The sequence below is a fragment of the Elephas maximus genome, chromosome 18 (assembly GCF_024166365.1).
Source record: "Elephas maximus indicus isolate mEleMax1 chromosome 18, mEleMax1 primary haplotype, whole genome shotgun sequence".
NCBI lineage: Eukaryota > Metazoa > Chordata > Mammalia > Proboscidea > Elephantidae > Elephas > Elephas maximus.
The window spans coordinates 77,029,681-77,054,386 of record NC_064836.1 but is presented as its reverse complement, the minus strand read 5'-3'; the positions used below and the strand labels follow the sequence as shown (position 1 = coordinate 77,054,386).

General features: G+C 38.2%; 1 protein-coding gene across 1 annotated transcript in view; it reads right to left on the bottom strand.

Annotated features, from left to right (window-relative positions):
- Window positions 1-24,706, bottom strand: part of ALCAM (activated leukocyte cell adhesion molecule) — a 200,257-nt gene that overhangs the window by 15,554 nt on the left and 159,997 nt on the right. The window contains exons 4-12 of the mRNA XM_049858259.1: window positions 21,634-21,698; window positions 19,489-19,576; window positions 18,847-19,029; window positions 13,655-13,782; window positions 12,016-12,148; window positions 7,315-7,427; window positions 4,529-4,664; window positions 4,273-4,410; window positions 1,286-1,414 (exon numbers count right to left, since the gene is read on the bottom strand). Of these exons, the coding sequence (XP_049714216.1) occupies window positions 1,286-1,414; window positions 4,273-4,410; window positions 4,529-4,664; window positions 7,315-7,427; window positions 12,016-12,148; window positions 13,655-13,782; window positions 18,847-19,029; window positions 19,489-19,576; window positions 21,634-21,698 (1,113 nt within the window). The remainder of the gene's footprint in view (window positions 1-1,285; window positions 1,415-4,272; window positions 4,411-4,528; window positions 4,665-7,314; window positions 7,428-12,015; window positions 12,149-13,654; window positions 13,783-18,846; window positions 19,030-19,488; window positions 19,577-21,633; window positions 21,699-24,706) is intronic.

The window sequence follows — 24,706 nt, the reverse complement described above, 5'->3', positions numbered from 1 at the left end:
TGCAAATTGTTATCTGATATTAAACTACATAAATCTTCCTCAAAAATGTGGTCCATGGTCCTCACAGAACTTGCTGTGATATTTGTTAAAATGCAGATCCCCTGGCCCCTCTCCATTCATACTAAATTGGGATCTCAGCATGAGCTCGCTGAATTTGAAAATGAGTGCATTAAATGTCATCAAGCCCCTGCAAGGTCTAGAAAACTCAAAGACACTATTCAGTGCATTAGGATCAAAAGAGAGACTTGTGTTCAGGAAGAAAGGATAGGTTCCCTTTCTAGGGAGGGCAAATCAATACTCACTGAATTGAACTCTGAGAAGGCAATGCTCCTATTTTAGAGTTAAATTTGTTTGGTTCTTTTCTCTTGTCAATCCATCAGGCTTTTCTATTCCAGTCATAATCTTTCTAGGACCATTATCTATAGACAATTATCTCCCCAGACCTCCAGCTAATTCCTAGCCTGTGTGTCCCTAGCCTGCTAATGTAATGTACAAGATTCCAACTGGACTGAAGGATAAAAGTTGGGAGGGTCAGTTAGCATCCTGTCCAGAACCAACCCTTATTCTAGGCCACTTCTGATTTAAAGCTAGTATAGCAACAGGGACAATATTGGAATTGAAAATGGTGGATACTTTCACTTTAAATGACAACTTCTTTCAGAAGAAGCTATTAGTATAGAAGCTATTAGTAGTAGTTAGAGCTACTTCAGCTCTAATAGGTTTTTCACTCTACAAGATAATTTTATCTGATTTTTGGCTATGGCTTAAATATGACTATGACAAAAAGAACAATTTCACAAATCCCATTTGCTTTGCTACCAATCTGCTGAGTGAATTCAAGCATGTGGCATTCCTGTATAAAATAATACAAGGGTAGAACAATTACCCCAGAAAACTGATGCAAAATAATAGATTAAAGGGAATAAAAATTTACCAAAATTAAAACTTGGAAAAATGTTGTAAGGCATCTTTGAATTATTTTTACTCTGAACACAAAACATGGCATAAAAAAGGAGGAATTCAGCTCTTATCTGTTGCTGTTGGGAACCATTCCTGTACAGGATACAGCCTCTGATGCATAAAATATGAAATGATTTAACTATCAAGACAAGGACAGTGCAAGAATGGACGTGGGGGGGGTGTGTCTTATGATGATGATACCAAATGCAAATAAATAAAACTTACCATAATGCAGAATAGGAAGATGGAACTGAAGACTTTAAACTAATGAAGAATAACTTCAAATTTTCTTACTTTTTTTTAATGCCAGAAATAAAATACTCACTAGCAGAGACATTCAAGGAGTTTACTGTTCTCTCCAGCTGGTTTTCTGCTGTGCAAGTTAATGTAACATTCTCTTCAGGGGAAATGATAATTTTACTAGAATACTTGCCATTGACATAAGGAGATTCCTCTGTCTGCAAAAAGAAGGAAGATGGATTTAGAAATGGAAAGGGATTTAAAGGCATGGGAAAGGGTAGTACTGAATGCAACAGGATAGGTGTGGTTCTCTGTGGGGTTGTCTGGTGTCTGTATGTGTATGATCACCAGTAACGACCAAATTCAGGCTTATATCTACAGCAGGAAAGAGAAAGATCAACAAATCCACGATGGGGTATGTTTATATGCTTCTATTGTGATTTCTAAGAATTTACTCTTAAGATCTTCTCTTTCAATAGATGCCCAGCTTTAGTCAATATTTTGACATGATGGCACTTGTCTCAAAGTGGTTAATTAGTGATTATTCTAATCACCAATTTTATCTCAATAAACTCAGGAATTTAATTCTTACTTGTGAATTTTGTCATTGTTCTTAATTCCTTTATCTTAAATTATTATTTAAGTACATATGTATGTGTGATTTACTAAGGGATAAACCCAACCATTTTTCTGAATTTTCCTGAGCTAAATGCAGAAGACTGGTTCTCTTTCAGTGACTGGTTCTCTTTCGACTGATTGTTGCAAGGTGTTAAGGAGGACAATCACTGCATTTAACTTCTCCAAGTGTAAAGGACATTTCACTTTAATCTTTTCTCCAGGTCATCATGACGCCTAAGTCCATCACCATGTAAGCAGATAGGGACTTGTGCTCTTTTCTCATATTATCCCAATCATGGTCTATATTTTTCTCTATATGCTTTCTGCTCAACTACACTGTAAGTGCCTTAAGGACAAGAGCTAGTCTCCTGCTTTGGGATAACTTCTCATCCCTGGGTGTGTGAGGAAGGTATCCAGCAGATGTAAAGTAATAGATTCACCAAGTCATTGAGGAGGGAACAAATAAAAGATGATGGCTGGGTCAGCACAAACCTAGAACAAGAAAAATAACATATCACCTAGCGGGGAGAAGCAATCCTTCTTCTCGACAATGAAGAATGGCATTATTATTTTTATCCTCATAGTAAATTCACTTGCTATTTTTCCACTTCCCAAGAGGATTTCTCATATGGATTTCTCACTGCATTTCTGTTACTTTTATCTCCACAAAATATAGTTGTTCATTTTTAGGATGGTCTTTTAAATCTTTGTATCCCTTCATTCATCAAATATTTAATGTGTCCTTATTTTCCTCTTTCCTATGCCTGCATTATCACCATCTAAAGGGTATAGATTCATTTCGATAACCTTTTGCTGAATTTATCAATTAATTGAACTAAAGAGCAAGCCTAATAGAGTAGAAAGACCAAGTCATTTTTGATGTTAAAAAACTGATCTGTACATTGTCACCAATTCAGGTGGTTCAGGTCTTTATTCTCAGTCAAGAAGATTGCATTTCCTCAGTGTTGAAGGGACCAGAGTTCCTCTGCCCTTCTCTTACATGTGTATTTCCATCACACCTAGTCAAGTCAGGAGTCACTTGCTTCAATTATGCCTACTCCCTGGGGGCTTTCCATAGCTGGAGCCATATATATATGGCTTTCACCCATAGGTGAAGGAAGCATAATACATGTTGCATAAACTGGACCAATGGCACAGCAATTCTGGACAGGGGAAGACTGGACATTTGAATTTAAAATTAAATAGCAGCTCTTTGTTGTATGCATGACTTCTCAAATTTTACTGGGTCCAAAGCTGGGAGGGCAGCTCCTAAGATTTAAATAATCAAATGGCACCTCTGGGCACACCTAGAGTCTTTAACTGGCTCTACTGAGAAGAGAGTATATGGCAATTGTTGTAGAGAAAATGGAATTAACATGTATGTAACCTAATCAGATTGGAAATTTAGTGGGATTACAACTCTGAACCCCTAGTGACAAGCCAGATTCTTACCCTTTTTGGTCAGAGACTTAGTATTAACAGAAATTATTGGTGCAGGTCATACTTCCTTAGCCTACTCTATTATTGCTAACATGTCCTGTCAAGTTTACAAATATCAAGGTTTGGTTTAATGCCCCTTTTGTTCAAAAGGAAACTCTGGTGGCATAGCGGTTAAGTGCTACGTTGCTAACCAAAAGGTTAGGATTTCGAATCCACCAGGCGCTCCTTGGAAACTCTGCGGGGTTAGGTCTACTCTGTCCTATAGGGTTGCTATGAGTTGTAATGGACTCAACTGCAATGGGTTTGGTTTTTTTTTCTTTTTTTTGGTTTTGTTCAAAAGGTCCTGGAAGCTATGTATTTAGCTAGTCTTATCCTGGCCTGAGCCTTGGCATTGTTTTTTTTTTTTTTTTATCCTGGCCTGAGCCTTGGCATTGGCAAATCGGAGCATGTTCACAAGCAGTGACCTGTTCTGAGAAAAGATATCCTTTAACATGCATGAGTAAGCAAAGGAATGGAGGCTACTTATACTCAGATGTGCAAGTTCAAGATGCAGAAAAGTGGATACCTTAATATTTTAATCACCCAAGTTTCAAGAACTAATGAACATGGAATAACACCCAATTTATATTCTTTTAAAAGCAGATACTGACAAACATAGTGATTCTTCCATTATCCACGACCCTGGGATTTAAAATTTCTCTTTGAGTCGTGTTTTCTTTTTTTGGAGAATTAAGACATGAGCAAAAGCTTCCTCTGAGAATATACTGAGAATTTCATGTTGGTAACAAACCCGTTGCTGTTGAGTTGATTCTGACTCATAGTGACCCTATTGGACAGAGTAGAACTGCCCCATATAGTTTCCAACGAGTGTTTGGTGGATTTGAACTGCCAACCTTTTGATTAGCAGCCGTAGCTCTTAACCACTAAGCCACCAGGGTTTCCAGCCTAGAGGTTAGGTACTTAAATAAAATCCCACCTTGGAGCAGGCGCAGCATGTAACAAGAAGACAAATACTTGCTTGGTTTATGACGCTTCCGGTGCCAGTAATTGTCCACTGTATAGCTGGCTTTGGAAAACCTTCCACATGGCAGGTTATTGTTTTAGACAGTCCACTGGGATCAGTTTTCTTTGTCATTTTGATTTGAGGTTTTCCTAAAATATTATTACAATTAAAACACTGTGTGTTGTTTAACTGAACTAAGATCATAAAAGAAATGAAAAATCAAATTTTCAAAGAAAAAGTTGAACTGCTGTCCAAGGATTTTATTACCTTCTACAACGAGAGTCAACGACTCTCTTTTCTTTAGCCCTTCGACCTCTTGCAGAGCGGTTTCACAGACATAGTTCCCAGCATCCTGATACCGAAGACTGGAAAACGACGGGCTGGATCGAAGCCTGGTGTTATCCTGATTCAATGAAAAGTGAATTACTTCACACGGCACAATCATAACTCTCCAGGTATTTATGAGATAACACACCTAAAACTATTCTTCATTAGAAAATGTAAGCCCTTTTTTCTTAAGATGCTTTAATAAATAGATTTCCTTTTTCCTATGTAGTTTTACAGTCAGATATATCAGAGTTTTATTTTAGGCTCTTCCTCTATTTATAATTTGGAGCATGTTCATAAACTTAGACTTAATTAGAAAAATAATGTGTTTACATTAAGGGAAGTTCTCAATAATACTAACTCCTCATTGTAGTAGGTGCCAATGGTCTAGGATTAACAGACATGGAAACTTGTAGCATGTAATCAATGACAAATTAAATGTCTAGAAGTTATTGTATATGACACAATTATTAAGATAAGGGATCCATTACTGAGCCATGACAATTACGCAAGAATGCTTTTGTAAGAGGACTTCAATTACAGATTAGTAGCCTAACTCCTATCAGCAACAGAAATGTAATGCTTAGTTTAACAACTGCTTGATATACAGAAAATAATCCTGTTTATTCTACTTAGAATTGAAGTACTTCTAACCAGACAACTAAACACAATCCTAAAATTTCAGAATCTTAGAATCCTAAGACTGTGTGATCTTTGTCCACTATGATTTTTTTCCATCCTCCATCAACTAGCCAGGCAACATTGAAAAACACTACCGACATTAAAATAATTAGCTGCCATTGAGTTGATCCTGACTCATGGCGACTCCACGTAGAGTGCTTCATTGGGTTTTCAATGGCTGATTTTCCAGAAGTAGATCACCAAGCCTTTCTTCCCAGATGCTGCTGAGTGGACTTGAACCTTTAACCTTAGGTTAGCCGCCAAGCACATTAGCCAGTTATTTTGTACCACCCAAGGACACCGCTACTGACATTAGGTGTTCAATTAAAAACGACTACAGGCAGTATGGAAACTGGTTTAGTCAATGTGAACTTAGTTTCTCTAGAACTATAATAAAATACATTATTATTATGTGTTCATACAATTATTGATTCGTTGCCAAGAACTTACTCAGCCTTTTGACCACTGAGTACCACAAATATATCATGTTAACTATGCAGCCAATAGAGTGACACTTTAATTACGGGAGGGAACAAGAAGCTGGGGTGGGGCAATGAGAGGGTGGCTACGAGAGAGAACTAAGGAGCTGAGCTCTGAAAGTGAGAAGGCAACCAACGGGGTAACTGGTATAAAAGGAGTCAAAAGTCTGATGGTAGAGTAAAACAAAACAATTTGTATCTCCATTAAGAAGAAACTTGTGCAACATATTTCTCCAAAAATTTTTATGAAGGTATTTTCAGCCCCGATTTCAAATGGCTTGTGAGGGGACCATAGTTATAACCTTTTCCTTCAGTGATAACTTTACCTGAAATCACTAATTATCAACCTTACCATCTCACTCTAAACACATAGCAGTGTTTGCATCTCCAGGTAATGGCTTACATTTCAGACAATTACAGGAATATAAGTACCCACTCAGGAAATACTGACAAAACCTCTAGTAGGTTCCAGCATTGTGCTGTGGCCCAGGGAAGAAAAGGGACCCTACTTGCAAGATGCTCCTAATCCAGTGGAATGCACCTTCAGAAATTTAGGAGAAGTCTCGGGAGCAGGGAGGCAGAGACGTGTTGACTGGAGCATAATATTTAAACTCAGGGAGGCTTGAGCTCCAGGCTCTATTCTGTCACTTGTGAGCTTCCTGATTTCTCTTGCCTTAGTTTCTTTAGAAGTAACACGAGGAAAAATAGTAAACACCCTGTATATTTTGAGGATTATTAAAGCATAAAGTGAGAATAATGTAGGCTAAAACATAATGAATATTATTAGGTCCTAAGTTATGTAACTGGAAACGCTGGTTTCTATTCTGTCCTATAGGGTCGCTACGAGTTGGAATCAACAGGATGGCAACAGGTTTGGGTTTTTTTTTAAGGTATATAACTAAGGAGCCCTAGTTGCATAGTAGTTAAAGCAATCAACCGCTAATTGAAAGGTAGGCAGTTCAAAACCACTAGTGACTCCACAGGAGAAAGATGTGGCAGTATGCTTCCGCAGAATTTGCAGCCTTGGAAACCCTATCGGGTCACTATGAGTCAGAATTGATGCGATGGCAGTAGGTTAGGTGTTTTTTTTTTAAAGATATATAACTGTATATATGTGTGTATGAATAATTACTTAGTATATACACATAATTAAAGTAATGCCCCATACTAGTTTCAGAGCTTCAATTAAGGATTACCACACTGTTATTGAAAAAACCCACTGCCATCAAGTCGATTCCAATTCATAGTGGCCCTATTGGACAGGTAGAACTGCCTCATAGGGGTTCCAAGGAGTGGCTGATAGATTTGAACCTCCAGCCTTTAGGTTAACAGTCGAACACTTTAACCACTAGGCCACCAGGGCTCTGCACTGTTATCGAGTACCTCTAAAATTGCACTGGGGCTTGATTCGTGTTATCAGAGAGATAGTGAGAGACAGAGTGTGTTTGAATATGAGTGTGGGTGTATAAACATTATCCATGAGTGCACATTTTTGGATAGAAGATGCAAAAGAAATCCAGGAAGGAATCAGTTCCAACAGCAAGATACTGCCCAGAAATGACTTACTTTCATCCACACCACACTTGCATTCCTACTAGAGGATACTGTGCATGACACGGGCAAGGCATCGCCGACCTGCTTGGTGACTTCCCCACTTGGATTTAAGGACAAATCCAAATCTGTGAAGCAGAAAATCTGTTTGAAATGCAAGCTCCAGGAAAGGAAGATGGTCAAAATATTTTGGAGAAGAAAAGTTGAAGGAACAAAATCCTTCCAACTGCACTTGAAAACTCAGAACTCATTTATGTGACTGAAGTAACTGGCCTGTAGCATAATCAGCCTAGTTTTTCAAGTCAGCTCTGAGGCCAGGCTGAACAAGTGAACGGCCAGTCTAACTGATTACGCATTTATCTGCAGTTAATATGATTGCTGTTTTGACTGCATATAAATATTCCCCTATGGTTCATCTCCTCAAGAAAAAAAAAATCTTAAATCACTCTGGAAGAAAGCAGAGAAAGATGACAACAAGGAAAATATTGTAAAAACTGTTGGTAAGGCATAATGTTAGAAAATCAAGTAACATTTAGACAGCAGGTGATGAACGGTAAAACCACTAGTCTGTGTGTTTCTTCACAGAGAATCAAGGGTAAAAGTTAAATATTAAAAAAGTATTACTCCGTTTCTCATGCAATTAAAAGTTTAAATAAGACCTATGGTTAAATATACTGTCAGCAGATATGACTTTTTAAAGTACAGAATACAGACACATTTAAGGATGTAGAATCTTCCAAATGGAAAATAATTTCTATATAAATCTTACTGTCACAGTATGATGTGTATGAAGAAAATGCAGTTCAATTTAACAAACATTTACGGTACAGCCACTATATACCAAGCACTGATAGGAGATGCAGAGATGATTAATGGGCTTACAGTTCATTGACGTAGAGCAGTATGCACTCAACTGACCGTAATATAAGGGAATAGGAAATCAGCACCTAGTAGCAAATCTGGAACAGGTTAGAAGCTCAATAAATATTTGCTGAAAGATTAAAAATCAAAAACCCATTGCTGCTGAGTCGACTCTAACTCATAGTGACCCTATAGGACAGAGTAGAACTGCCCCATATGGTTTCCAAGGAGCGCCTGGTGGATTCGAACTGCCAACTTTTTGGTTAACAGCCATAGTAGCTCTTAACCACTGTGCCACCAGGACTCCTGAAGGATTAAAGGAAAGGTAATACAGAGAGGCACAAGCAAAGACCTGTGGGAGTGTGTGGTATAAGGATTAAAATTATAGCCCAATATTATCTGCTGCCCTGGTGGAACAGCAACAGGTTTTTTTGTTTGTTTGTTTGACATCTAATGGAACTGGGAGGGCCTTGAATGGCCTAACCATAAGTTCCCATCCCCTTATGCTCCCCTGAGTAACCTCCACTCACCAAATAACTGTCCTTATCAAGAGCACCAGGTGTGTCCCTGCTTATCCCCGAGCACTGGGTTTCAGTTCCCTGCCAGCCTGCACAATTAGTCACACAAGCCAATCATCCTCCTGTGGGAACTGGGGGGCACCCCACCCTCTTGATTCTACAAAGCTTGCCTCTCACAGCCCTTGGTTGCTCACTTTATACCTGAATGAAAACCTCCTGTGACCTTGTCCTCTTCCCCTGGGCAGGGAATGTATCTGAAGTAATGAGCTGCTTACAGTCTCATGGGTGTTGTGTGTTCAGTCATCCCCATAATCCTTGAGTGGGAATCTGTCATTCAATAACGGGGTGAATAGAAGGAGATTGAAACAGAGTATAGTGAACAGAGCCAAGCTGAGATTTAAAGCAGTAAAATAGATTTTGTAGGTTGTTCTTGTTGTTAGGTGCCATTGAGTCAGTTCCTACTCATAGTAACCCTATGTACAACAGAATGAGACACTGCCCGGTCCTGTGCCATCCTCACAATTGTTGTTATGCTTGAGCCCACTGTTGCAGCCACTGTGTCAATCCCATTAAGGGTCTTCCTCTGTTTTCGCTGACCTTCTACTTTACCACAGCTTTGTATAGGAGGGAGTATCTGTCAGCGTCCTCCCATGTTGGTGAGCGGCTTTGATGGCAGAGATGTAGGGAAAACTTCTGCCATACAAGCAAAGGCAAAGGGGAGATAGAGTTTGGCTGATTTCACAATGGTGAGTGATCTGGTATGAATGGCGACAGCTCAGAAGACAAGCATACACAATTAATTGAGGTAGGCCTGCAAAGCATCTCGGTTGCTATACTAGGAGTTGGGACTCTGATAGTGGGGATTTGTCATTGCACCTCTGCTTCTCTTCTGTTGTGTATGTTATAATTACAATTTGTTAACCTCTTGAAATAGTTTTTAATGCTTCTTTCTTGATGTTCTTGGCTATAAGCACCATGGGCATAGGGTCCATGACTTGATTTGTCACTGGTTTATCTGCAGTGGTGTATCTAAGTCACGGATGGTCGGCCTTCAAAAACTATAGTTGAATGAATTAAGGAAAGGAGTGTGCTTTCTCAGTTTCTCAGTGATTATCTAAAAAATCCACCATTTCATATGCAAGTGAAGTTTCCTCAGAATACCTGAGTGAATTACAGTTACAGGAAAAACTTTATTCAGGGTGAGTTAGAAGCTTTTATTAGCTGGGCAGTTAACTTGACAGTGAATAGATAAAATAGGTGATTTTAAAGGATGGTGATAGCTTCAGAAATTTTGATGAGGAATCTCTGTGTGCATGAACTGGCAGAGGAATAGGAGACGTTACATCAGCAATGGCCTATCTGGGGGCTGGGAGTGCTGCTAAAGGGTCTGTCGTGCCAGCTCATGTGGGTATGTGGGTGTGGGTCCTGCTTCTCTGCTCAAGCTCCCTTCAGTCGTACGTGGAAAGGAAACGAGTCTTGTTTTTGAAAAACAACCAACCAAAAAGCACAAATGGACAAAAACAGGATTTTTATGTCTTTATATAATTTAGAGTAAAGCATTGATTTACTTGCAATAATTTTTTTTTTTTTTTTCCGGTTTTTAACAAGCAACAAAGGCCTTAAATCCCAAGGTTGCAGTCTACCTGTCAAAACTGAAATGTATTTTTTAAAAAGCACTGAAATCCAATTAAATGGTTTCATTCTTTTGTTTTAATTATATATTGTGTCACTGATGATCACTGAGGTACTATGTGACTGCACTACCAGCCTGCCATCTATCCCTCCAGCCTGATCTACAAGTGATAGGAGCAGAAGCTCTCTCATTTTAGAGCTCCATGTAGCTGACATGTTTTAAACACAAGCATGTCATACCATCTCTCAGGCACTGGCTTATTGGTTTCTGGCACAAAGATCCCATGAACAGTGAATGATACCAGAGAGCTATTCCACAGGCAATTCTGTTAGCTATACTCCCTCACTTTACTTTTTTCTTTTTTTTAATTAACAGATCAGGGTAAATGGTCCCATGATGATGGGTCCTCAGAGAAAAAGCAAGACTGTTCTTATTCTGAGAGGTCACTACTTTGTCTCTAACTAGCCCCTGATGACAGAGACATTCAGATTCGTGCAACATGAATATGGAGCAAAGAGAGAAATGGCCTGGCTATGAATATTTTTTAACAGACCAGTGTTTTCACAGGCCTCCCCAGGGTACACTCCCAACATCAAATGCTCACAAGCAATCATCTGGTTCTGCTATTCCCAAAAGGACCTCCTTGTATCTCTCTGAAAGTTCCAGCTCTTATTGTACGAGTTTTTCAAGCATTACGGGTATAGTGAAAGACTTAAAACCATTAACCCAGGACAATTTCTAATGTATCTTTCAATTTGTAAACAAAGAGACACCTTACACTCAATGGGATTACAGTGGGCCATGTCGAGGGGAAATTTTTTGGGTGCAAAGGACTTATTAGACGTTCGGCCTATACCTCCAAGCAAGAGTGACGCTTGCCCAGGGCAATCTATACATGCCTAATGTCCCCGTGGGACAGTCCGAATCATATTCCTGTTTCCATGACATCCTTCTTCATGTACATCAATACTATGGACCATCATGAATTGCAAAATAAAGAATTCAAGTAAAATCTGTGTTTTGTATATATCTCTGCATATTTCTCTTCTACTACACTGGGGTAAATATAACATCTTTTCATATTTGGAGATTAAAAACAGGTTAAAATTAATAAATTAATAAAAGGGAATGTTCGAGGTGATTTTGAAGAAGCTATTTTCAGATTTTTTATCCTTTTAGATAAAAAAAAATTATTATTATTATTTTTTTTTAGATAGCATCTATTAAACTAATGAATGACTTGCAGTGTTCCCTACTCCCCTTCTAAATCCTGAGTCTACAGTTACTTTATGTTGTTTGGTTCGAGGAGGTAATATTATAATCCAATAAAAAGGTTACTTAATCTAGTCATTCCTGGGACAACTGCAAACCTGTGAGCTTCAAGAATATCTAAATATTTTCTTAAAATAAACGGGTTATTTCTTTAAGATCCATGTAAATAATGTTTATTGATGTCCCACATTGAAGAAATTGAGAAGGAGAATGGAGATTACCACTGTCAAAAGGTGAAATTATCAAATCCATGCGAGGTTTAAGCATCACAGTGCAAACCTGGACCAAAACGAGCTGACTCTGTTGGTCTTCAGCGAGTCTACAGAAACCAAGTAATTTAAGAGATAGCTACAATATACTTGAAAACATAGCCAAGCTAGGATACCAGGAGTCTTTCAGGCGAAGCTGGTAATGAAGAAGAAGGTGACTTACAGTGCACTGTGATGGCTGTTGAAGCAATCATGCTTCGTTTGTCTATCAGGGAGCATTTGTAGTCTCCTGTTGCATTGCGCCTCACATCTGTCAGTGTGTAAGCATTTGAGCTTCTGATTCCTTCTGGGTGGCCCTTTTGATAGAGGCAAAATGTCAGATGATTACACTTGGTAGCTACAATAAGAACAGTTATATTTCTTGATAAAGATGGCATTTTCTCAGATAAGAAAAAAGGGAGGAATATGTTTCTTTGATCAGAAAAACAAGCTTACATGTTTCTGATTCCCGGAGAAATGATTAGTATCTTGGTTCTAAGGAAGTTGAAGAGCTAATTTATATGGTATTTGGGATCTCCATTTTATTCACAGCGTGACTTGTGTTCAGGTTTTAAAGCAGAGTTAAAAAAAATTCCAATATCTTATTTTTATATTTATGCCCTAACTGCTCTAAAATAATTCTGAGGCAGCTTAAAGAAAATATGCCAAACATCCAGTTAAAAAAAAAAAAAAAAAGAAGGAAGAAATGAACAAAAGAAGAGAGAAAGGAAAAAAATGCAAAGTATAAGAAATGAGAAAAATTAATAAGAAATTGAGACCAGGAAACACATAGATTAACCAGATGCATGTATAATCAAGAAAAAATAATCAACAGGTACTGTTGCTAAAACTGAGACACAAATGTGGCTATGACATCCCTGATAGCCAAAGTGGAAACATAATTAGTTTCAAAACTCATTTGCACGTGAGACAAAAACAGCATGCCAATTTAGTGGGAGAAGCAGAGTTTCTTTGTTGATGCTTAAGTCTCAAAAAAATTATTTGTACTAGTCTTCTGTGTAATGTAGTGGATGAAATTCATAAATATATCTCTGTAGTAAGTGTATTATTGGGTTTTATACATACCTCAGTCTAAGCTGATACCAAACCCAACCCCAAACCAAACCTGGAAGGAAGGCAGTTCTGTGGCAGAGCAGACAAGTACCCTCAGACAGAACTCTAAGTCAGGCTCTGGATCACTATGGCATCTAGAACACATTCTAGAGGAGTGTTCCAAACTATCCTCTACGCATATTGCCTCTCTCTGCTAGGACACGGGTGAATATGGAGGAACTGGCATTTCCAGGTGATATGCTCTGACAAGAAATGGCCCACAGCTTGATTCTATGAAGCTACAAATGGCGTGCAACCGAACTCTCCCTCCTCGAGAGGGTCGGGGTGTGCTCACGATGACAAGGTGGGTAGAGTTAGAATCCACATCAGACCATTCTGCTGTCAACCTTTATGTTACAGTTATCTGCTTCTGAAGAGCAGCTTTGTATAATTTCTTTGCGTAATTAAACCTTGAGCTTTTGTAATTATGGTTTCCTGTATCAGGTGGTTAGTTTTTTTTTTTTTCTCTTTGTCCTTGAAACTTCTTAACATTGAGGAAAAAAGGCAAGAGCACTGGCAGATAATGAAAAACTTTCAAGTCACATTCTACAGGTGTCCTCTGTCCCCAAGAATAACACCCTCTCTCATTTAAGCTACAACCAAAAAAATTTAAGCTACGTAAGTATGTAAATTCTTAATGTCAACCAGATACCAAACAGGAGGACAAAATTACAGTAGTCTACCTCAAGTAATAATGCTTAAGCACTTACGGGTAAGTAAAACAAGAACTCCGCAGGAGGCGGGTTGCCATTTCCCAAGCATTTAAGGGTAATATTGTCCCCTTCTTTGATGGCAGTTTTTGGCGGCAGCACTTGTATTGTCACCTGCTCTGTGGGATCTGCAAGTCACAGATATAAGTTAACCATTTTCATCGAAAATCAAATTACTCTGTACACACAATGTAAATGACTAAATTATATACAATGTTCTCAAGAACGTAGTAATGCTAATTAAATGTATCATTTTATAGACAGACTGAAGTTAATAGCTACTTGCTATACCAAGTACTAATCTTGGTTAGGGAAACTACAAAGAGACACAGTTATATAAAAATCAATTTCCTCTTAGCAAAATGTCTTTAACCAAGGTAGGAATGACCATAATCATTTTGTGTAAAAGACCAGTTGGAACAAATTCACCATATGATTTCATTATAAGGAAATTTCACTATATTATGTGAATCTTACAGTTGGGAAAGACTGAATCAGCTAGCAAAGGAGCGAAATCCATTACAGTAAATGAAAGGAGACATGAGCTAAACAGCACCAGACGTTCTCCGGCATGCAGAAGAGTAGATCGGCTTTCACCACTCCCAGCAGGACGGCACATGCATTCTAGATCTGTCCTGCTCTCTGGAGCCAAGACGCAGCGTTTATTCCATTTTGGTCATTTTCATGGAGAAAATATGGTTAAAGGGTACTCTTTAATACAGGCTGCTGCTCAACAGTAGAATGCTAAAGAAATTAAAGGCTGGAGGGACCATGTCTGCAAACAGGAAATAAAAGGGGAGGTGGTGGTGGAGTTATAAATGATGCACTTTCTAACTTATCCACTAGCTGTAAAGTACAACGAGAAGTGAATTCTGAAATCATATAACGCAAAGGTGAAATTTTGAGAAATGTTTTTTTTTTCTCCCACAAGACTTAACAACTATTGAGGAGTGTGTCTATATTTCCAAACTGGTAGAGCTAAAAATAATCTACCTGGAAAGAGCCATTTTGTTATTACCTAACAAAACGAGACACAAAAGCGGTAGATTTGGAGGCTCTTTTCTATCTTCAGCAAACATTTATTTACCTTTCTAAGATTAAGGTGCAGAAAAAACTTTGCAAGGTTGTTCTAAATTGCACTTTACCTTTCCTCTATGGTTGAAAAACTCTGAATATTCAGTCAGAACATTCTCAGGCTAAAGAGTGATCCATTTAATATACTTGTTTCATTTTCTGAAATTTCCTGAGGTAGCGTCCTGGCTGGAAGTCCCCAGAAAATGTGGGAAGTGAATAAAGTTTGCTTTCGGCCCCACTGACCTCCCATTTCTGGGTCTCCTCACTCTTTTACGCGGCCTTTGTCTCACTAGTTCGGCCTGTAGCGTGTTGTCGCTGCACGCCTCCGATCATGGCTCCACCAGGACAGCCAGGGATCACAACCTGTCTGACTTTATTTTTTCAAAAATTTCCTTCTCTGTCCCTTTTTGGATAGGCTTTGCCCTTTATAGAGCATTGAAGAACTAAAGTGTGATCAGAGGGTTAATGAAACAGATTTAGGTTTTCACGGTAACTTTTTGGATAGCCTCTAACATGACTAAACCAAAATTAATGGTTTCTTGATCTCCCTTTGTCCCGACGTTGAGTTTCACTTTGTCTATCAGTAAATCATCATTCTGCCAGTTACTCTAGCTTTCTCTTTTGCCCTCTCTTCTTCACCCAACTGCCAAGTCCTCATGATTTCCAATTTTTGTCACCCATCTTGGTAACTTTATAATATTTTCTGCATTTGATTCTCCTCTTTTATTCCCACTAACATTACCCTAGTCTAGGCCCTAATCAACCTACACCTGAACCACGGCCATCAAATTCCACGTGGAGCCTCACCTTAAGCCTTTCTCCTTATTACTCCTTCATATATATTTTTGTTAAATCAATCTTCTGAAATGATGTTTTGAATATTACATTAGTATTAAAACTCCTTCATACATTCCCAACAAAATTTCTTAAACTGGTAACCACAATTTGACTTGAATCTAGCTCATTAATCTTATATCATTACTGTATATAAACCCTAACATGATAACCAAGAGTCTACTCAATTGTTTTCCTCTCATCTATCCATCCATCCTTCCATCTAGTCATTCACTCATTTAGCCAAATTTATTGAACATCAGTTTTGTGCAGGCACTAAGTGCTGGGATTATAAAGTTAAATAGAGCATACTTTCTGCTCTCAAGTCCATTCATGACTACCAGAGAGCAGACATGACAACTAAGACCATATCACCATAAAAACTGCATGTGATGTAAACACACCATCACGGGCAGTCCATGGAAGCCTGAAATAGTGAAGCTTTTAGGAGGAAATTACCCTGGAGCTGGGTTCTGAAGGAGAAGTAGGTGCTAGTTAGATGATAAAGGGGAGACAGTGACAGTACTGGGGAAGACATGCAGTTAGTATTCTACAGGAGGAGTCTGGAGAATAGAGCACGGGTACAGTGACGGAGGTCAAGACAGTGCAGGATCAGAGCTAGAAGGGCCTCCAGGCACACCCGACTTGGGCATGACAAGATTTACTGGAGAACTCTGGGAGTCACTGAAGAATCTTAAGCAGAGCAGTAACCTGATCAGATTTGTGTTTTAGAAAGATATTTCTGGCAGTCACATGAAAGGTAGTTTGTTCAGAGTGAGTAGAGACAGGTGGAGAGAGAGGAGGAATATCATTTAGGAAATCACTGCAGAAATACAGACGATGAGGAACGATGACCTAAACTCAGGCAATGTCAGAAGGCAAGAGTCAGACGAACGCAGGTTGAGGAGCTAGAGAATCTGCAGGACTTACTACTGACCGGGTAGGTTAAGGAAGGAATAGACTAGTGCTTCTTTCTCAAGCTCTGTCAAGACGAATTCCCCACATTCCTTTTTCTGGAATGTACTGCTCTTCATTTAGTTCTCTCCTTTTTTTTTTCCCCTGATCTTTTCTACACAGTAGGGTGTTCTTCCAAGTGTGGTCCTCAGATCAGAGTATCAGCATTGCCGGGGAACTTATTATAAATGCAAAGTCTTGGGCCCTTCCCCATATGTACTGGATCAGAAACTCCAGGGCAGGGTCCAGAAATCTGTATTCTAACAAGCCTTTTCAGGTGATTCTCATGCACACTAAAGTCTGAGAACCACTGTCCTGGAGCAGCTGCGCTCAGGACCTTTGTGGAGTTCCTGTGGCACTTACCACTTGAACCTTGTACTGACAATTTCCTTCCAATGGAGGTGTCTTGTTTTTTCTATTGGGGTAGTAAACTCCTCAAATATTGAGCCTATGCAGTAAATCCCTGGTGTCTTCGCCGTAAAGCCTAGTATTGTGTATGTGTGACTTCTCAAAACCATACCAAGTGCCCCGCAAGGCCAGTCATGGTAACATCATTTCCTTTTTATTCATCCGAAGATTTCTCTGCCCACCCCAACTCTCCATGCCTGACACTCACATACATTCCTGTTCTGTCTTAAATCAATTCCCAATTTTTGTTATCCATCTTGGTGTTCTCTCCTGTCTTGTACCTTTTCACTAACACCGAGATGGTTTGTTTTCAACTGAATTTTTTGAACAGCCAGAATTCTGTCTTCACTTAGAGAAATAATAGCTTGATTTTAGATAAGCTACACAGGCAGAGACAATCTAATGTTTTGCTTTTAAATCAAACCAAAGCATTTCTCAAGTATAAGGCAAAACAACCCTTTAATGCTAGGGTAAGTCAAGGTTTTCATTTTTTTTTTTTCCTTGTGTAAGGATTTGTGCTTTATAGAAGCAAAATAATTGTATATGAGGGAGTTTAAGCAAATGGCAGTGGAACAACTAGAACAGAAACAATGAGAATGTTGAAACCATGTGAAGAATACAACCAAAGTTGCTGATCACTATGTCTAGAAACCCTGGAATAGGAACATGTTTTGCTCTGTATATTTTCAGCAAATATAAAATCAAATATTAAACAAATGCAGATGAGGCACAACGCTCCAAAGGGTGAGCTGGCATTTCTGCCCTTCCTCCAGAATAGACGTAGAAGTGTCCTGTTATTCTAGAACACACAGCAGTATTACGAGAATTTTTCATTCATTTTAAGTAATATTAGTAATTAAATCCTCTCTTGCATTTTTTCCAAAAACATACTTCTGGCTGTATGCTTGTGTAGTGATATATAAATATTATTGCACTATGTCTTGCCCTTCCTCACTTTTCCACTCTCCCCACTGTATTTCTGTGCTGATCTAATGATGACCACAGTACTTAATAATGAGCATTTACATGTACTGTGCTCGCACTTTCAGATTTCCCATTTCACTTAATCTCCGTAACAACACTATAAATTAGGTATTATATTTTCCCATTTCAAGACAAGAAAACTGAGCCCTACAGTGGTTAAGTTACTTTTCTGAAAACACACTGTAATTCACAGCTGAAATGTCAGCACCTTTACTCTTAATTGTTCAACAGCCTTACAGGAAAGAGGCTAGCACTGGCGAAAAGGATCCTGATCTGGTCTCTACAGCCAAGTTAGGACAACTCTCTGAGCCTCACTTTACTCTGCAGTAAAATAGTGGAGTTAGACCAGGTGACCAGGAGACTTCATAGACTCCTTTGTCGTCTAATATGCTATGTTTCAAATCTGTGAGCAAAAGTGAATACAGTTGACCAAACTATCTTGGAATATAACTTCCTACATAAGTTATGCAATTCATCTAATTATTAAAATAAATATTTTTATTAAAATGGGAGTTCTCATCTAGAAGACCAGTCATAACCCTGTATTTGTCCATCATTCATTCAGAAAACGATTAGAAAGCATTTTGAACTCCTCCAAAATTTATGGCAGCGTGCAACAGGTGAGGACTACGAGAAAGAATGGACCACGGTAGAGGTCTTGCCTTTAAGGACCTTAGAGTGTAGCAGAAAACAGAAGAGATGGTCATAAATAATAAAGTAGGTAATAAAAGACACCATAAGATGGGTGGTAAGCTTTTGTGCTGTATGCTTTTCAAGGAAGAAGGGATAATTTGGGGATCGTTTTTTTTAGAGGGGTGGAGAATTGGAACAAAATTCAAAAAAAACATTTGATTTGGGACTTAAAAGATTAATAATATTTGAATATTTATTCTAAAACATTATAACTGCATGTTGAATTTACATATCAAGTAACTTACAGTAAATATCAAAGACTGCTTGTTCAGAATAAACTGTGTTCTGGCCAGATGGTCCATAATATGCCACAGAGCAGGTGAATGGCATTTGTATATCAGCCTTGGTTGCCTTGTACTCCAGGGATGAAGTCATGGTATAGAGCTGAGTGGCTGGGTCCATTTGCTTATTAAAACTTATGTTCACCACTGAAGAAAATAAAGAACACTAATGATAGAATCTTTCACCTGAAAATCACAATCCTTAATTAAATGTCACAACACCATTGAATAGTGGGCTTGTCCTTCTAACTGTATTTACCAGGAGGGTAGACTGGCATGTAATGAGGTGGGATATCTTTTCAAAGCCATGAGTCAGAGGCACAGACAGAAACAGAATTTTGGAGCCCCATCATCCACTCATTTTAATTAACTTCTAGAACATGCCACATACAGAAATAATTTTCTCTGCTCTTGATTCTTCTGCACAAGGGCTAAAATGGTATTTAAAAAAATCAGTTAATGATATAATGACTACTTAAACTAACAAAGCATACAGTCATTGATCAAGAGAGGGCAACACATCCAGACACAAGAGACTCTAAGGAATACCTACACAAGACAAAGTCAAAACAGGTCATCGGGGTTTACTGTCCAACTCATACCCACCTCCTTCACGTTGCTGCAGCTCTCTTCCATTCCTGTACCATGTGATGTTGCCATATGGATAGCTTTCTTTTGAAATGCAATCACCCAACTGCAAAACAAAGAGAAAATGTTACCACTTTGTTGCAATCAGTGTCTGTCAATTTGGGAGCCTCAGACTCCTTGGGGGCTGCAGAGTTATCACAAAGGTTTCTGGACCTATTAGTCTTCCAAGCGCTGACTAAGGACCGAATAAATACTCTCTTTTATAAACATCATCTTTTGTACTTAAAAATATGGTCTTGCCCATTTTTAAATGTTCAATAGATCATGCCACTATTAATAAAATCACTTTCATTTAAAAGCATTACCAAATTCATTTCTAACATTACTCATTTTTAACATCACCTAAATAACATAACTGCATTAACACTGGCTATTACCACGGCTTACAGATCTGTGTGTGCAAGAATCATTGTTTTTGTTGCTAGGTGTTGTTGAGTGGGTTCCGACTCATAGCGACCCTATGTACCACAAAACGAAACACGCCGGGGCCTGCACCATCCTTACAATCGTTATGCTTGAGCCCACTGTCGCAGCCACTGTGTCAATCCAACTCGTTGAGGGTCTTCCTCTTTTTCTCTGACCCTGTACTTTACCAAGCATGATGTCCTTCTCCAGGGACTGATCCCTCCTGACAACAAGTCCAAAGTACTTAAGACCCAATCTTGCCATCCTTGCCTCTAAGGAGCATTCTGGTTGTACTTCTTCGAAGACAGATTTGTTCATTCTTTTGGCAGCCCGTGGTATATTCTATATTCTTTGCCAACACCACAATTCAAAGGCATCAACTCTTCTTCAGTCTTCCTTATTCATTGTACAGCTTTCACATGCACATGATGTTGGGTCAGGTGCACCTTGGTCTTCAAGGTGACATCTTTGCTTTTCAACACTTTAAAGAGGTCCTTTGCAGCAGAAGGAAACCCTGGTAGTGTAGTGGTTAAGTGCTACAGCTGCTAACCAAAAGGTCAGCAGTTCAAATCCAGTGGGCGCTCCTTGGAAACTATGGGGCAGTTCTACTCTGTCCTCTAGGGTCGCTAGGAGTTGGAATCGACTCGATGGTAGTGGGTTGGGTTTGGTTTGGTTTTGTAGCAGATTTGCCCAGTGCAATGTGTCATTTGATTTCTTGACTGATCCTTCCATGAGTATTGATCGTGGATCCAAGTAAAATGAAATCCTTGACAACTTCAGTCTTTTCTCCATTTATCATGATGTTGCTTATTGGTCCAGTTGTGCTAAGATCAGGCTGCCTTTCCAGTTTCATACTGTGTATATTTCATTCTATGTATATTTACCATGATCTATAATGTCAACCACTTTTCTCCAAAAGTGTTTTAACTTTAATATTTAGTATTTATCAAATAATATTATGTTGTAAAATTTAATGTTATTCAAAGAATTTTTTCTACCACAAAGGAAAAACCAGGTGTTTTAATCAGTGAAAAGAAAGTTATTGGTCAATGGATGTGCTCTTATCTGTAATCCCAGTCTCTCTCCCTTCACTACAACCTCTCTTCACCCCCCCCACCCTCACTACTGTCATCTTTTAAACCTGATCTTCTTATTCCTTTACTTCAATCTTTCAACTGTTTAACTTGTCCACAGAATAAAGTCCAAACTCCCTACACAGTGTATGAGGCCTATCATCATGTGACCTCTTTATACCTCCCCAAATTCATCTCTTTCCACGTTCTCTTGTCCATGCCCCTAGTGTCACTACCTATATGTTCAGCAATGCAAATAACTTCAAGTTTGCAAAACTTGTCATTCTCTTTTACATAATATTATTCCATGTTGTTGGAAAGCCCTTGTCTACCTTTGGCCTGGAGAGAATCTACTCATCTTTCACGACTCTATTAAACATTCAGCTTATTCAAACAAGAAAGGGTTCTGTTTTTCTTGACCCGTATCCCCCTCTTCTCCCTTCAAGAAGAACCACGCCTTACTCTGTGTCCACACTATACCTTGCACAGATTTTCTGAGTGGCAACTGTAACACAGACAACTCCTCAAGAGCAAAGTCCATCTAACTTGTCATGTCATTCAGGGTCCACAGAAGGCACTTAGCACCACAGTAATTAGAGGCAGTTAATCAAAAAGAAGTTCTTACCTGTTTTAGCTGCTCTGTTTCCAGAAATGGTGCTTTGCTTACAATTTCTGGTTTAGAGGGTTGCTCTAAAGTTAAGTAGAAAAAGGTTTTAAGAACACAGGGAAAAAAAAAAAAAAAGGCATCTGTGACTTAATTTATAGCAAAAACAATCCATTTACTCAAAGCAGAAAAACAAGCAACAAAATAATGAATAGGCTTCCAGTGTAACTGTAAGAAGTCTGGTTATTCTACCCCCTCCAAGTATTTGCTTTATTTACTTTAAATATTATTTTAAGTGCTTATAACTCCTTTGAATAAATTATCTGTGATACCTTCTTGATATAAGTAGTAAACATAGATTTGATATTAAAACAGAAGTTAACGTACTAAAGACAGTATTGTCTCCAAAACATACGCATTTTCTACTTATCAGTAACTTCCACCTCATTAGTTGAAGGCCTTAACCCCCATGAATCAGAGTCACCAGGGTACTTGTTTGAAATACAGATTTCTCAGCTCTACCTGGCCTACTGAATCAGAATATCTGGGAAAAATCCCAGAAATCCACATCTTTTTTTTAAAACAAATCCCAACAGGATTGTTGAGCACAGTGAAGTATAAGACTCATTTTTCTAAAAACATGGGAAATAGAAACCTAATTAAAGTATGTAGAAGTTCAAGTCCAAACCTTATCTTTAAAGTCAAGTCATATTAGGAAGCTATAAATGTGAGGAAATCTTCAAAATCTGGAATCTGAGACAGAATGGAAGGAAACATTTTACATATAAGATGTTCTATAAGCATAAATTTTAATAGAGGCTTCAGAGAAAAAACGATTAAAAACTGAAGAAACAACGTATGATTTAAACTGATTTTAAATTATTTAAATCTCAGTTTCTAGTTTTCTATTATTGATAGATTTTATGCTTTTTAATTACCTCCAACAATTAATGTACAGAAAATGTATATTGCCTAATTGCCATTCATTTTTATGAGGCTCCTGGAGAATTATTCTATGCTCATATAAACAAATAAAAACAACCCAAATACTCTTTCTTTCAGAGTCTTATTGCTAATCAGCTCCAACACTATTAATTTTGCTTACCAAATAAAACGAAATTCGCTTTTGTACATTATTACTCAATCTGGAATTCAGTTACCAAACATGTTATCTACTCAGACCATTATAGAAAATGAGGAAAAAGACTGCTTACGTATTGATTGGACAAATCTGCTGCAAAAGAACTTTTTAAAGTGTTAAAAAGCAAAGATGTCACTTATGGACTAAGATGTCCTGACCCAAGCCATGGTATTTTCAATCAAAGGTGAAAGGTGGTCAACGAATATGGAAGACCGAAGAAGAATAAACACCTTTGAATTATGGTGTTGGGAAAGAATATTGAATATACCATGGGCTGCCAGAAGAATGAACAAATCTGTCTTGGAAGAAGTACAGTCACAGTGCTCCTTGGAAGCGGGGATGGCGAGACTTTGTCTCATGTACTTTGGACATGTTATAAGGAGAGACCAGTCCCTGGAGAAGGACATCATCTCTGGTAAAGTAGAGGGTCAGTGCAAAAAAGGAAGACCCTCCACAGGATAGATTGCCACAGTGGCTGCAACAATGGGTTCAAGCATAACAACGATCACGAGGATAGCGCAGGACTGGGCAGTGTTTCCTTCTGTCGTACATGCGGTCACTGTGAGTGGGGACTGACTCGATGGCACCTAACGCGGGAAGAAGACCAAAGTATCTTTGGGTCAGCAAAATGGATAGCACCAGAACTGATACAAGAAAAAATGTAACCTTCTTCAGGTTAACATCTAGAACTAATTTCCCCTTGGCAATTATGCTTTGTACTAGAAATTAGAATAATGAATAATAACAAATCCAGCTATGTGTTGAATTCGTGCATTTTAATTACAAGAGAACCTAAAAAAATTACTATTAATTCTAGAAATCCAATTCTATTAATAACAATCTTTACAAGGGTGATTTTCTAGTTTCCAAATACATAGGTTATACACATAAGAATGATAGAAAAATTGAAAAAAAAAAGGGAAATATTGAAAAGCAGAAAGGCACAACAGAGGCAACTATCTTAACACAATCACAAAGTGATATCTGACTGCTTGATTTATTATGAAAGTGAAGGAAAAATGATTCACAGTGCCAAAAAAAATGAAAACAGACAACGGTTTCTGAGAAACACATGTGGGAGTTCAAGTCTCCCACATATCAACAGTGTCATCACTATTTTGATGTAAAGTCAATATTCATAATAACAACTCTGAGTTGTTCATAAACCACTGAATTCAATTTGAAATTCATGTTTAAAAAGCCAAATGTCTCAAATACATTTGTGATAGGCCTGCATCCAAAACATTTAACTAAAATGAAAATTCTTGGGGCTTAAGTAAGAAGGCTGAAGTTCTCTGGGAACTGAAATCAGTAGTCATCTTCCCTGAGAGCTCAAGAGAGATAAGATATTAAACTAATTTAGGTGGCCCATCAAGAGTCAAAATTAACAAGAAAAAATGAAGAAATGGTTTTTAGGTTCTCCTTCAGCAGCATCTATGCATGGAATGTATGAAGAGATCTGAAAAATTCCTGGCAAAAAAAAAAAAAAAATGAGGCTCTAAATATAAAGAGTTGGTGGGCAGTTTTGCCAAGTTACGCTAATTTCTAGTCTACTAAAGTCATGTAGCAAAACAGTTGGGCCCATACTCACTTCCTCTTACATAGCATGTGTACTACTACTTTGCTTTAAAAATTCTGTGATATTTTATCAATGCGACCATAGTTATTACCAGAGTGTTACAGTCTTTGGTTCTTTGGTCCATGCAAGCTTGGGTCCACAAATATTTTCTAAAATTCTTTTTTTCTTTCAGTAAAATAAAACTGTAGGGAAGCTAGGGAAACTTGATTTTAAAATGCTTAAAGTTTAGTCCTCTTTACATTGTTATTCTTATCCCTATTTGGAAGAGAGATCTACAGTGAGTATTGTGGAGAAAATGGTAATACCTATTGCATTTCCTTGAGTAATTTTCTCCTTAAACTTTCATTTCAACCTTCCATATTAACTACACTTTT